The sequence below is a fragment of the Hipposideros armiger genome, unplaced genomic scaffold (genome assembly GCF_001890085.2).
Source record: "Hipposideros armiger isolate ML-2016 unplaced genomic scaffold, ASM189008v1 scaffold_190, whole genome shotgun sequence".
Taxonomy (NCBI): Eukaryota; Metazoa; Chordata; class Mammalia; order Chiroptera; family Hipposideridae; genus Hipposideros; species Hipposideros armiger.
The window spans coordinates 272,651-287,413 of record NW_017731540.1 but is presented as its reverse complement, the minus strand read 5'-3'; the positions used below and the strand labels follow the sequence as shown (position 1 = coordinate 287,413).

Genomic DNA, 14,763 nt, shown 5'->3' with positions numbered 1-14,763 from the left:
ACATTACTATTTGTAGAAAGATAACGTTTTCTAACATAGTGCCGTTTAGATAATTATTTCTGTAATTAAATTATCTTGGGAAGTTATTTGTCAATTTACATTTAGATACCAGCCTCTTTCTTTTTTCCCCACGCAACTCAACACAAAGCACACCTAAAACAAACCTAAAACAAATCTAGCAAACAAGTGTTTGAGAAAGAGGTAGGGTGGGTTAGTTTCCATCTTGCTTTGCCGTAGGTTATTGGGTTAATGAGGTTAAATAAATAGGGATGTTCATTCTTTTTGTCAAGCCACCTCCATTTGATCCTTAGGTATTATAGCTGCTGGAGCCAGGAATAGGTAGAAACTTCAGTAGTAATCTTGCTGTAAAATAAGGAAATAATATATGACAGTTTTGGCGAGCACACTCCCTTCTGGCCACAAAGCTGGGATTTGGGCTTGTTTTATTGTTGATAGGAATGGATTCAGCATTGCTCTGTTAAGTGTCAGTGAGTCCTTCCAGTTTGGAGCTGTAGGGGTGACTAGGTAACACAATTAGAGTAGGATTGGGGTAAGTTCTAGCAATTCTTTCCCAGTTTTAATCTTCTTGGACATTGCTGAAGGAAAGTCTGTGGGTAAATTACCATCCTGGATGTGCTGAAGTCTGTCAGACTCTTTGAGGACTGGGCTATAAATTCCTCTCTGATCACCTGCTGCATGAGACTTTGATATGCGGTCTGTAGACTGGACTGTTGAGCCCCATTGCTGACTGCTTGACTGTAGAGGCTAAGCTAGGTTAACTCACTGGGATTGCTTTTTCTTCTGCTAAATGTCTAGCAGGTATTTATAATGGCTTGGGACCAAAGGCCCAAGAAATCATTAATNAGAGGTCCTGTGTGCCTGGAGTAGAGCATTGCTAGAGTTCATTGTAAGGACTTTGTCATTCTCTCCTGGTGGCATGGGAAGTTACAGGAGACTGAGTTTTAAAAAAATTTTAAATTATTTTGAAAATATTTCAAACTTGCAAAAAGTTGCAGAGATAATAAAATAAAATGTCATATATTCTTCATTAAAGTTCACTAATTTACATTTTACCCATTTTCTTGACTTTTATATAATATACATACTGTTTTATTTTTCTGAACCATCTGTGAGTAAGTTGCAGACATCAGCATCCTTTCCTTTTTTTTTTTTTTAAATTAGTAAGCTTCATTTTGTAGAAGAGTTTTGGGTTCACTGCAAAATTGAGTGGCAAGTACAGGAGTTCCCATATACACCCTGCCCTCCAACACACACAACCTCCCCCACTGTCAACATCCCTCACCACTGTGGTACAGTTGTTACAGTCGATAAACCTACATTGACATTATTGTTACCACTCAAATTCTAGAGTTTGCATTAGGGTTCACTCCTGGTGCTGTACATTCTATGGGCTTGGACAAGTGTATAATGACATGTATCCACTATTGTAGTATAGTACAGAATAGTTTCAATGTCCTAAAAACCCTCTGTACTCTGCTTATTCATCCCTCCCACCTCCAACCCATGGCAACCACTGATCTTACTACTGTCTCCATAGTTTTTCCTTTTCCAGTATGTCATATAGTTGGAATCATACAGTATGTATACCCTTTTCAGATTGACTTCTTTCACATAGTAGTATGCATTTAAATTGCCTTCATGTCTTTTCACAGCTTAATAGTTCATTTCTTTTTAGTTCTGATTAATATTCCATTGTCTGGATATAGCACTCCAAGAATGGATATAGTTTATTTATCCATTCATCTACTAAGCCAATAAATCTTGGTTATTTCCAAGTTTTGGAAATTATGAATAAGGCTTCCCTAAACATACTTGTGCAGGTTTTTGTGAGGTTATGTATTCAGTTCATTGGGGTAAATTCCAATGAGTGCGATTGCTCGATCATATGCTGACTATTATGATTAGCTTTGTATGAAACTGCCAAACTGTCTCCCAGAGTGGCTGTACCAGTTTGCTTTCCCACCAGCAATGAGAGTTCCTGTTGCTCCACATCCTTGTCAATATTTGGTGTTGCAGTGTTCTGGATTTTGGCCATTCTAATTGATGTGCAGTGATATCTCATTGTTTTCATTTCCAATTCCCTAGTGATCTATGATGTTGAAAATCAGATCTTTTCACATCCTTCTTTGCCATCTGTATATCATCTTTGGTGAAGTGTCTGTCCAGGTCTTTTTCTCGTTTTAAAATTTGGTTGTTTTTTCATTGTCAAGTTTTAAGAGTTTTTTGTTTTTTTNAAGCCAGTTCTTAACCATCGCGCCACTCGGCCAGCCCAGCAAAATGTTAATTTTGCTTAAAATACATGCATAATTTAACAAAACTGAGTACTTTGTAATAGTAGTCTTAAAATGAAAAAACAAAATGAAACAAATTATATTTGATAGTAATTATGACAAAAATATTTCATTTTCATCCTAACTTTATGCAAGTTTCCTCCCATATTTCATATTGCCTAGAAGCCCATTTTGTTAGTTTGTTTTTAAAACAGTTCCCCCTTTGGAGGCCACTCCTCACGGCTCCTCCATAATGAAGACCCAAAGGACATTTTTCCTCCTTCCTTTTTGTGTTGGATTATTTACTCTATTTAAATTTTTTTTTTAATCTTCTGTCTCTTATTTCACTTTTAGAACCTTGAAAAAATAGTTTTCTAGTATAATCAAGTTTCTAATACAACTGCGTGACATTTTCTTAACTTGTTATAAATATTTGAGGTAATTGGTATACTCGGATGAATTTATCATAATGATGGTCTTTAAAATATGTAACTGAGGTAACAAAATTATTTAACTTTAAAAAAGTTTTTTTCTTTTTTTGGGTAGTCTTTATTTGAAGACATTTCCCTGTTATTAGAATAACTATTAACCCAAAGATTTAATATGTTCTGGTAAGTAGTATATTATTGTTACATTTTGCTTAATTATTATTTATTTTCCCTTCCTAGGGGACCTTCGAGCTTGCACATACTGCAGAAAAATAGCCTTAAGTTATGCTCATTCCACAGACAGTAATTCCATTGGGGAAGACTTGAGTGCGCTTTCTGATTCTGCTTCCTCTGTGTCTATACTTGATCCGAGTGAACCCCGAACACCTGTTGGGAGTAGAAAAGCCAGTCGTAACATATTTTTAGAGGATGACTTTGCCTGGCAAAGGTACTGTCACTGAAATATAATTTGTATTTGGGAAATATTAGTTGTCCTGTGACCTATGAGTGATTTTAGTTAACATTTACCTTCTTGAATTATTTGCTGCAAATTCCCCATTTTCTCTTTTTTCTTTGACTTGCCTCCAGAAGGGTCGCAGACTATGTTTATGGACAGAGATTATGTTGACTAACTAAAATGTAAGCTGTACAAGAGGAGAGACTTTATATCCTCCTAGTTACTGTTCTATCCCTGACACCAAGAACAGCATATGACCTATATATGACCTTGATAATATTTGTTGAATAGGCAGTAGAAGTTATTGAGATTAATAATCTCTAATGTAGCCTTCTTAGAGAAGGAGAATGTTTATAAGATTTGTAGTCATAATATTTGCAAATGAAATTAGATTTTTTTTTCTTTCCTAAGGAACATTTCATGTTTTTGCATATGTCTAAATATGCTATACTGACTGGTAGTGGAGGATGTTACTGTTTCTTGGAAGTCACTCAGAATTGTTTGAGTTAGAATCCTAGATTCATCAATTTCTGATTGTTTTCTTTAGCTAAGTTATTTTCATATGCATAATACCAAATCTGGCCATGTTAAAGAGCTTAGAATTTGAACTCACATCTTTCTGATCAGTTACTATATCAATTACCCCTTAAGGGAGTGAGGAATTAGTATGTAACCAATGAATTTGAACAGGAGTCAAAAATGAATGAATTATAGCTACATTCCATGTGTATGAATCTCAGGGACATAATGTAGACTAGAAAAGAAAGTCACATTTATCTCTAGTGATTATTCTATTTATGTAAAGTTCAAAAAATATACAGACCAAACACACTGTCTTGTGATACAAACATGGTAAACTTAAAGGAAAGGAAGAGACTGATAAATATGAAATTTACAANTTAGTGTTTGAATTTTTAACATGTAGCTTTCTAAAGCTGAATTGTCTCCTTGGATCAGAAACGCTTGCCTAATTCTTTGCTACTCCCTATTTTGAACCTAAAAATATGATTAGAAAAGAGAAGCTTGTGACCTTAAGTATCTATGCTTAAAAAATTGGAAACAAATTCACATTTCTATAACAGATTTCTCATAATTGTCAGTGTTAGCCATTATCAGTGGTAAAATGGCATTTGAATTACAGTAATAAAAAGGTATATCTTATTTAAACATAGAAAATTAGAGAGGGTGTGGGAAAAGATGAGACTTGAGTAGTATTGAGTATGAGTAAGATACTTATCTTTATGGGAGTCCTCAAAGCAGAAATTGGAAAAATGGTGGAGAACATTTGGGTGAGTATGAAAGGACAATGGTGCAGACGTGAATGACGCTTGTGTGAGAACTAACTGTAGACTGTGGCCACATGGAGGATATTAGATGATGCCTTTGTGATACAAATTACAGATGTGGGTCGGAGTTGGGAGCTGTCATGACGGAGAATATCAGTTCTCTGGCCACATCTGTTGGCAATTTCATTTTGCTGAAAGTAGAGTGTGAAATACATTTTTGACTTGCTGATGATTTCACCTCTTGGAAAGTTTTACGAAGTTTTGAAAATCATGAAGAGAGTGACCTGTCATCATAGAATTCATCATAGCAAAAGATGGACTGCTGAGCATGGTCAGATATTTACTTTAGGAAACCTAACTTCATGGTGTTGGGAGAGGACTAGAACAGGAGGCTCCAATAATGACTTCTTTATAGTACAGCTTCACACTATGTCTTTAAGGAAAATTAAAGGCAAAGCACCTGCAGTTGAAAAAACCCATCATGACTCTTCTGGTACCCTTCTGATGTCAACCCTTCAAGAAGACTGTCTACAAAAGTTGTAAGAGGCAACCTTCATATGAGGATGAATCTGAAAGAGGGGCTTGTACTTAAAAAAAAAAAAATCGACAGGATTGCAGAAGTCCAGACTGCACTGAAGGTTGGAGTAGATGCCAAGGATATCTTAGCAAAGATTTAAAACATTGTAATGCAAAGATTAACGAAAAATTAGTCCAGTTATTTGGGGGAGTTGCTATACTATTGATTAAACCTCCCCCGCCAAGATAATCTTAACCAGGAAAGAACATACATGGTTAAGAGGAACGTGAAGTGCAAGATAATGAAGAGTAGACAGCGTCTGCTTATCTCTGTTGCTAGGTTCAGGCAAACTATATACCAGATTATTGAAAGAATTTGGAGCTGTGATCATGGGGCCAGAGTATATCTTTGAAGAATGGTGCAGAATAGAAGGCGCTTTAGATGACTGTAGTGATAGATGCATTAAAATGTTTTAAAAGATCGGTTTTTGATGTGACATGGGAAGTTGGAAATATTGTAGAAAAATTTAATGAACAGAAAGTGCTTTGATATTTAGAAAAGGGATCAGTGGTGACTGGGCACCAGTGTTGGTTAACTAAAAAAACTCAAACAACCTTATTTCCATCTTTTATGGTGATATGAGATTGGTACATCAGGAGACTGTGATAGATATTGCCGTCTTTGGTGTTAATAAGACGTTTGATGATCTCAGTCTTCATGGACAGAGGGCAATTTTGCACTGGAAGTATGTTAAAGAGGTAGTTATAGGCAGTGGTCATATTTACTTGTTAAAAGCACAGGCTTGAGAGTCTCTATGAGCCTCTTTATGTAGAAAACACACAAAGAGCTAGTGTGTTTGGCAAATGTAAGAACCACTATTAATATAACACATGGATTTGTAGTTTGTTTACTGTTTGTACCAAACATTGAAAGAGTAATTAATAATTTGATGTCAACAGGAAGGGGATGCTTCTAGATTATGCTATAGTCCTCTGTCTATCCATATTCAGTGTTCAACAACATTTTTGGCCAGTATTTTGAATGTTTTTCAGATTCACACCATTAAAATATGGAAAGAATAGCTAGCATGTTGGCTAGCAGGATTGGAATTAAAAAAATATCTTTTCGGGCCAGCTGAGTGGCTCGTTGGTTAAGAGCTGGCTTTGGACGCCAGAGGGCCCTGGTTTGGATCCCACATATGAGGGCCAGTGACATTGCCCTCTACAGCTAAGATGCTGAACAACAGCTCAACCTGGAGCTGGGCTGCTGGGAGTCACCAATGACTGCTAGNTGAAAAGACTATCTTTGCTCCATTGTATTGCCATTGGTCCTTTGTCAAAATTCAGTTGACTGTATTTATGGGGGTCTATTTCTGGGCTCTCTATTCTGTTCTGTTGACCTATTTGTATTCTTTCACCAGTACCACACTGTCTTGGTTACTGTATCTGTATAGTAAGTCTTAAAGTTGGGTTGTGTCAGTTCTGTAACTTTGTTCTTCTCCTTCAATATTGTGTTGACTATTCTGGGTTTTTTGGCTACCCATATAAACTTTAGAATCAGTTTGTCAATAGCCACAAAATAGCTTTTGGAGATTTTGATTGGGATTGCATTGATTTATAGATCATGTTGGGAAGAATTGACATCTTGGCAGTATTGAGTCTTTCTATCCATAAACGTGGAACATCTCTCCATTTATTTAGTTTTTTCATTTCTTTCATCAGAGTTTTGTAGTTTTTCCTTATATAGATCTTATATGTACTTTGTTAGATTTATAATTAAGTATTTCATTTTTGGGGTAGTAATGTAAATGGTAATATGTTTTTAATTTCAAATTTCACTTGTTCATTGCTGGTATACAGCAAAGTGATTGACTTTTGTATATTTGCTTTGTATCCTGCAAACTTGCTGTAATGCCTTATTAGTTTTAGGAGTTTTTTGTTGATTCTTTAGGGGTTTTCTTTGAGGGAGGAATAGTGTGTTTTTCCAGGACCCATCAGCTCCAAGTCAAGTAGTTGTTTCAATCTAGTTGTGGAGGGCGCACCTCAGTGGCCCATGTGGGGATCGAACCGGCAACCTTGGTGTTATGAGCACTGTGGTCTAACCAACTGAGCTAACCAGTCACCCCTTAGCATTCTTACCACTAGGATACTTATTAAAATATTGGATAATGAAATTGACTAACTTTTTTTTTTTTATTCTTGTTGCCACTATATCAGAATATGTGTAGGGATGGTTAGAATGTTAGACACAGAAGTGTAATGGGTAATGTACACATTGGAAGAGATTTTAATCAGTTGAATTAAGATATAGTGGCAACTTTTCACTAAAAGAGTATGCCAAGAAATGATTAACTGCTTATTTCAAAAATTTTCTTATAGACTATTATTTATTTGATATCAGTGGTTTCTCACGAACCATTAAGAATGACTTTTTGCTAAAGCTGTTACAGTCTGTGAGTAATTTCTTAAATTGTAAAAGTATCTTCATGCTGAGGAGAGCATAGTTTTTCAATTGAGATCTGGTTATGAATGACAGACAGCTCTATTATTTATTAGCTGAATTACCTTAGACAAATTATTGATCTCTGATTCTTGATTTCCTCATCTGTAGAATGGATCTAATAGTATCGACTCCATAGGATGCTGTGAGGATTAAATGAGGGAAGATACGTATATAGCCCTACTGAATGAGTATATAGTGTCTAGCACATTGTAGATACTTATGCCTTTTATATCCTTATATAGAGGCTAAAACTGGGTTTTATTTTTTCAAGGTAGAAGCTAACTAAATTTCTAGCTAAAATTTTTTTGTACATAAAAGTTTGCTTGGTGCTATTGATATTCTACTCACAAGTCATTTATTTGGTAACTTTGGCAAGAGGCAAAATTAAGGCTATTATGTAAGTACTCACACAACGAGAGGAAAGAAATTTTCACCAGTTTTTTGTTGATCAAATGCAAAATATAATTGAGGACAATATTTTTAATGTAGGTCTAATGAGAAGAAAGGAACTCTTTTTTGGGGGGATAATATTTTGCTTAGTTGGGGTTCAAAGGGAGTGTTTTCTGTCATCAGAACATTAGAGATGTTCAACTGAAACAAACATTCTTAGTTCACTGGTTATGCAAAAACTGTTTGACCGGTGGGCCGTGGTTTCCTGTCCCTGATGTGTAAGATTATTTCTGCATTTAGACTGTGATTCTTTGTCAATTAGAAAAAATACTAATTTTTAGCATTTAACAAGGAGTTTTTATCGATTTCCTTTGAAATATTATTGCTGTATGAACTACGTCTATAATTGTTTTCCTGTAATCTTTCTGTAACGACTTTGTTTTAAACTTATTTTGAAGTAATTTTAGACTAACCCAGAATTTGGAAATGTAGTACAGAGAATTTCTGGGTACTCTTCTTCCAATGTTATCATATATAACGTCATAACTACTTTTAAACATACCCTTAACATTGACACATAAGCATTTTTTTAAAAATGAATTTTCACTGTAATTCTATTTATTGATGAATAATTGACAACTGTGTTTTCATTTTTGTTTGTTTGTTTTTTGTTTCCAGATCAGCCAGCATTACTAACCTGTCGCTGGATAGATCTGGCTCTCCCATGGTACCTTCATATGAGACATCTGTCAGTCCCCAGGCTAACCGCACATATGTTAGAACAGAGGCCACTGAAGATGAACGCAAAATTCTTCTGGTACTGGTCCAGTATCTTTAACCCATTGCTAGTTTTGATTATAAAGAATGTTTATTTCACTGACTTATTTTTGAACGATACATACAAACGAAATAGCCAGTTAGCATATGAATTAAAATAGAGGAAATAATTAGCTTAAGTTTTTATTAGGATCACTTGAGCAGTTGGTCAAGCATTCCATACTCATATATTGCATTAATATTTTCTTGACTCCTTTCATCTGGCACATCAGAATTCAGGTGCCTACTAATAAGCGAGCTGAACTTTTAGTTAGGTCCCAGATTGCTATTAAAACTTTAAAACATATTTCTCATACCCATAGAACACTTTTCAGACAGTTAGTACTATATGTTTATATAAGATAATAACTATTGGGTTGTTGGAAAAGTCATGATGCATTTTGCAACGAAAAACGTAGAAAAAAGACATCATGACTTTTCCAACAATCCAGTAGTTGCTTATTGAGTTTATCTGTATGGAAAATACTGTGTTCAATCCTAAGAATGACTCAAAGAAGTAGAAGATACGGCTTCTGTCTTCAAGCTTACAATTCAAAACTTAGAAATGAGGTTGATGGGCAGGTCATTAATAGTAAAAGAAGTAATACTTTAATTATAAAAAATATAAAGATCATTAGTAGTGAGAGAGTTAGGAAAGGTTTTGAAGTGAAAGGCTTGGACTAGACCTTGAAGGATTGAATGGATTTGGGTCAGCAATGAGGAAAGCAAACCTTATTTAAAGGTGTGAGGAAAGGGAGAGTTGTGAGTGTAAGCGTGGCGTTTTTCATGGACTGAAGTAGGATTTATTAATTGGGAGAGAGATTAAGTTGGAATCTGTGCTCAATGAGAATGGAAAGTTATTTGGAGCTACCTGGTGGAAGGTGGTGAATTCACTCTTTACAAGCTTAGATATGAACCTGTAGGCACTGAGCAATGTTGGAAGATTTGGAGAAGGCCTTTCTTTAGGAAAATTCACCTGGGGGAAAAAAAGAAGAAAATTCACCTGGCAATTGGGTGTAGGTGAGAGTGGTGAGAATCTAGTGGAGTGAAGGCTACTAGAAACATTTACTATAGATGAGTGTTGACTGTTCAGTCTCTCCCTCTTATCCCCTCTCCAAAGAGGAGTATGCAATTTTATAATTAGATAACTAGGAGACTGACAATATGTGCCACTGACTGAAAAAAATTATTTGGGATAGTTGGTTTTCAAGATAAAAAGTTAGGTTTGGAATTAGATGAGCTGAGTTCAAGCTGTTCCCCATGCACGTGTCATTTCTATTAAATTGTGTTTGTTAGCTACGACAGACATCCGAATTGAATCCTTTTTATGAATCTACAAGTCACAAGAAAGAATCTGAAAAAGTATATAGCATCCTTCTCAGGAGTAATTACTTGTAATTTCAGGACAGTGTTCAGTTAAAGGATCTGTGGAAAAAAATCTGCCATCACAGCAGTGGAATGGAGTTTCAGGATCACCGCTACTGGCTGAGAACGCATCCCAACTGCATCGTAGGAAAGGAATTAGTCAACTGGTTAATCCGAAATGGACACATTGCTACAAGGTAATGTGACCTTCGGAAAGACTTTTTGATATTCTTTTTTTTTTTTTTTTAGATTTTTATTGGGGGATTGGAGGATGGGAACAGTGTTGGGGAATTGGGGGAAAGGGAACAGACAAGTTGCTGTCCTTTTGTTCTTCAGTCTAGTTGTGGAGGATGTTGCTTCACTGGCCCAAGTTAGCACCATCATTGTGCTCTTCCCAGGCAAGGCAGATCAGTCGCCGGCTTCTGGACGGCCACTCACAGCGGCTGCTGGCCGCTCACGCTGGCTGCTGGCTACACACGGTAGCCCATGGCAACACACTGCCACAGGGACTGCAGCCCACGCCGTCGCCGGCAACTCACGGCAGCCCAGCTCCAGGTTGAGCTGCTGTTCAGCATCTTAGCTGTGGAGGGCAGTGTCACTGGCCCTCATGTGTGGGATCCGAACCGGGGCCCTCTGGCGTCCCAAGCCAGTTCTTAATCATTGCGCCACTCGGCCGGCCCTGATATTCTTTATTAATTTATTTTTAATGTGAACACATAATTGTACATATAAGAGGAGCCAGCTTCTTTGTGAGTAGGGTGCTTTTGTTTTCTGCATTTGGTATTTGGGGTGCTAATTAGTCAAACCCTCCTCCCTTCTGGGTTTTAACCAGTAGAGAATAGATGCAAGGAGCCAAATGGGGTCACAGTTTACCTAATTTATTAACAGCAGAAATGTATAGTAATTGCCAAAACACAGAGCTCTTTAGTTAAGCGGGATCGGGGCATGTAGCTAGACCCTAAGACCACAGTGGCTTCTGCCACTCTCCCCTGATCTGGACATTGCAACCTGTCCTGAGAACTGGGCCCATAAGCCACACCTGGAGTGTCCTAGTGAGATTTGTTCAAATCTCACAAATAAGTTGTGAAAAAGAGAGAGATAGCTCCTATTGCCTTTCAAGGTAACACGTTCCCTAGCTTTTCTACTTGTTTAGATTAGTTACTCCTCCTCTCATGGGAAGAAACAAGTACTAGCAGGAAAGAGAAACAGCTTTGCCCAGTGAAGCCTTACGTTCCACTTTTAAGTGTATCTCTTTTTAGCTTTGTCTGTTTAGTCAAGTTACTTAATCTCTTTGAGACTTGGACCTCTCAGTTCCAATATGAGGAAAATATATGGTTTTTTGAGAAGAAGCTGTGAGGATGAAATGAAATAATATGGCAGAAGTGCTTTATAGATTGTGAAATACCATACAAATGTAATGTGTTATTAATAAGTGTCTGTTTCATGTATATACACATACATGCATTTCATACCTGTGTCTGTAATATTTGGTGTTGTCTTCTCATCAAGACTATAAGCTCCTTGAGAGTGGGAGCCTGGCTATCCTCAATATTTGTTTTAAGTACGGGGTATGCATGCCTTGAGTACTTCAAAAATGCTGGAATTAAATTAGGTTTTGTTAGGACTGACTTACCAATAGGTTCTTTACTATTGGAAAATCTTTTAATTTAGCTTCAAGTCTCGCCTGTTTTATCCCTCACCGATCCAAGGACCATTTGAAATTCCAACTCTGATGAGGACAGGAAAAAAATTTAGTTTGTGTGTCATCTGGTACCTATAAAATTATCCCGACTGACTTGTGAAAGTTTTCCTTTTTGTTGGTCTTGATTCAGGGCACAAGCCATAGCAATTGGACAAGCGATGGTCGATGGACGTTGGCTGGATTGTGTCAGCCATCACGATCAGCTTTTCCGGGACGAGTATGCACTGTACCGACCACTCCAGGTAGTTCTCAGTGCTCGCTAATGAGCACTTAGCGAACTTCTCCTGGTCTTTCTTCATCCGCGGGAATAAAAAGTACTTGAATTACCCAAAGATGCATGTCTCTAACATGTTTACCTTCTACGAGGAAAGTTAAAACACAGAGAACAAACAGGGGGTTGCCAGAGGGGAAGGGCGTGGGGAGATGCATGAAAAAGGTGAAAGGGAATAAGAGGTAGAAACTTCTAGTTATAAAATAAATAAGTCATAGGGATGGAATATACAGCACAGGGAACATAGTCAGCAACCCTGTAATAACTTTGTCCTGTGACATGTGGTTATTAGACTTACTGTGGTGGTCACAATAAGTGTCAAATCACTGTGTTGTACACCTGACACACATATAATGTATGTCAACTATACTTTAATAAAAAATAAAAATAAAATTGGATAATGTTCAAAAAAACCCCCCCAAAAAAGCATTTTTACTTGTTAGGTAGTGGTGGTGAAAAACCTGTTGCATTCAAACATTATTCAGTTGGTGTGGCTTTTCTTAAGCTTGGCCTGGTGGTGGTATAGTTTGTCATTTATCTTCAGTGGGTTTCAGATTTACTGTCTGTGTGTTTAGGACTGAGATGGAGCATACACAACAAAATGACTGAAAAAATTTAATGTCACCATCGCAATAGGTGTTGACTCATTAGCAGTATTAAATTGTATAGCAATGGTAAAATGGTGACTATTCTTTATTTTAAACTTTAGGGAAGTGGAAATTATTGAAAGAACTTTCTAAAAAGATATACTTTTCTTTTTGACTTATGTTAATTTGTTATATATGATATTTAGTAACACCTCTGTGAACTAAAATTGGAAAGTCAGGGGTTAGAAAGACAAATAACGCAAAAGATTGGCGTGGCATTATTTGTTACAATCTAAAAGCTGTTTTCCATGATTTGTCCTAGTGTTGGTGTACAGGGTTGGAATAAATTCTAAGCCATGTTCACTCTCAGGACTAAATGATGAGATGAAACACGATGTGCTCTATATATTATGTTGCGTTCGTAACATACTGCCTAAGCCTACTGAATAATAAAAATTACAGTTTTAAGAGTGGAATTGTCAGCATGATGCTGGTTTGTAGCTTAGTTTCTACTAATTTGCTTATTTTTATATAAACATAGTCAGTGGTTAGCTTTGTAAAAATATCTGGCTGGGCCTTATTTGTAGCATGCCAGCCTCCCTGCGGTTGCTATTGAAGGTATTGAAGATATTCCGTGTTGATCCTTGCAGAGCACAGACTTTTCCGAGACCCCCTCTCCAGACAGTGACTCGGTGAACTCTGTGGAAGGACACTCTGAGCCCTCCTGGTTTAAAGACATCAAGTTTGATGACAGCGACACAGAACAGATAGCCGAAGAAGGTGACGATAATTTGACTAGTGAGTTTAACTTTCTAATATTTTGGTTTTTATGTATCATGACTGTAATATATATGATGAAATATGGTTTTTGTTTGTCTGTTTGTTTAATTGAAACAATCCTACTTTAAGATTTATGGCTCCCAAATAAATGTAAACATCTGATAGCAATCCTCATCCTAGATACAGTATTTTCTTAAGAAACCAACTTGTTAGGCTACTGGTGTTTTCAGATGTTGCCATAGTTTGTAGTTTGCAGCAGCTTAAAATAACTCTGAGCTAATAATATCACAGCAGACAACTTTCTCACCTCTTCACTATGATATCAGACTTTCTCTCTGCAGAACCTCCAATATAATTTTCCATTTTTAAAAATACCTTTTACATTTACCTTGATCAAATTTTATTAAGTCCACACAGAAGCACATGAAAATACTGTATCCATTTTGGTATTGCACATTGGGCTTGTATATTAAAAAAGCATTTTTCTCCTTTCCTCCAATACCCTGATGAAACCCATTTTTTACTCCCCCTCCTCTCCCTATATTTCTTTCCCCTCCCCAACACTAAAAGATTCTGCCAGTCCTAGCAAGCGCACATCAGTCAGCAGTTTCCAGTCCACAGTGGACAGTGACTCAGCCGCTTCTATCAGCCTGAACGTGGAGCTGGACAACGTGAACTTCCATATCAAGAAGCCCTCCAAGTACCCACATGTGCCCCCTCACCCTGCTGACCAAAAAGGTAGGAGGTGGTCACCATCTGGAATCCAGCTGCAGGCTGGAGAGCTGGGCCATAGGATCTCATGCCAGCTTGTCCGCCTGGCTTCCTCTGTCCCACATGGCTGAGGGGATTTGGTGTGGGTTTTGTTCCACCCTTTCTCATTTGCCCCACACCTCCCCCCATACCTTTTTTGGTTGGTTCCTTTTGTTTCTTGTTTTCTCCCTCAGGACCACCACACCCAGTTTAAAGCTTGTAGTCTTTGAGAGGAACTACATCTGACTGCTCTTCCCTTAGCATAATGTGCAACTTCCAAGGTGGCATTTCTTTGCATTTATAACATGGATGTTCTGCTCTATTCATTTCTCTTTCTTCACTTAACATTTTAGAGCCTACTTGCTTATGCTATTACCCAGTAGCAGATTTCCTAAACCTTTTCAGATGCTTGAACTAGATTGTGGGAACAACATTCACATATTCCAAAAACATCTTTCTGCTGTCATTTCAAATGCTTTTTATGTACACGTATTTATTAAAAAGTTCTCTTTGCTACAAAACGAATTCATTCTTTATTTTTAGCTATCTTATCTGATACTTTAGTCTGTTGACTCAAAAATAATAATGGCCGTACTCAAAGAACATTTGGTATAAAAGGAA

At 37.0% G+C, this 14,763-nt stretch overlaps 1 protein-coding gene across 1 annotated transcript in view; it reads left to right on the top strand.

Annotated features, from left to right (window-relative positions):
* PIKFYVE (phosphoinositide kinase, FYVE-type zinc finger containing) overlaps positions 1 to 14,763 on the top strand; it is a 69,521-nt gene that overhangs the window by 7,316 nt on the left and 47,442 nt on the right. Inside the window, exons 6-11 of the mRNA XM_019652909.1 lie at positions 2,960 to 3,167; positions 8,550 to 8,688; positions 10,092 to 10,249; positions 11,885 to 11,996; positions 13,263 to 13,410; positions 13,963 to 14,130. Coding sequence (XP_019508454.1) covers positions 2,960 to 3,167; positions 8,550 to 8,688; positions 10,092 to 10,249; positions 11,885 to 11,996; positions 13,263 to 13,410; positions 13,963 to 14,130 — 933 coding nt within the window. The remainder of the gene's footprint in view (positions 1 to 2,959; positions 3,168 to 8,549; positions 8,689 to 10,091; positions 10,250 to 11,884; positions 11,997 to 13,262; positions 13,411 to 13,962; positions 14,131 to 14,763) is intronic.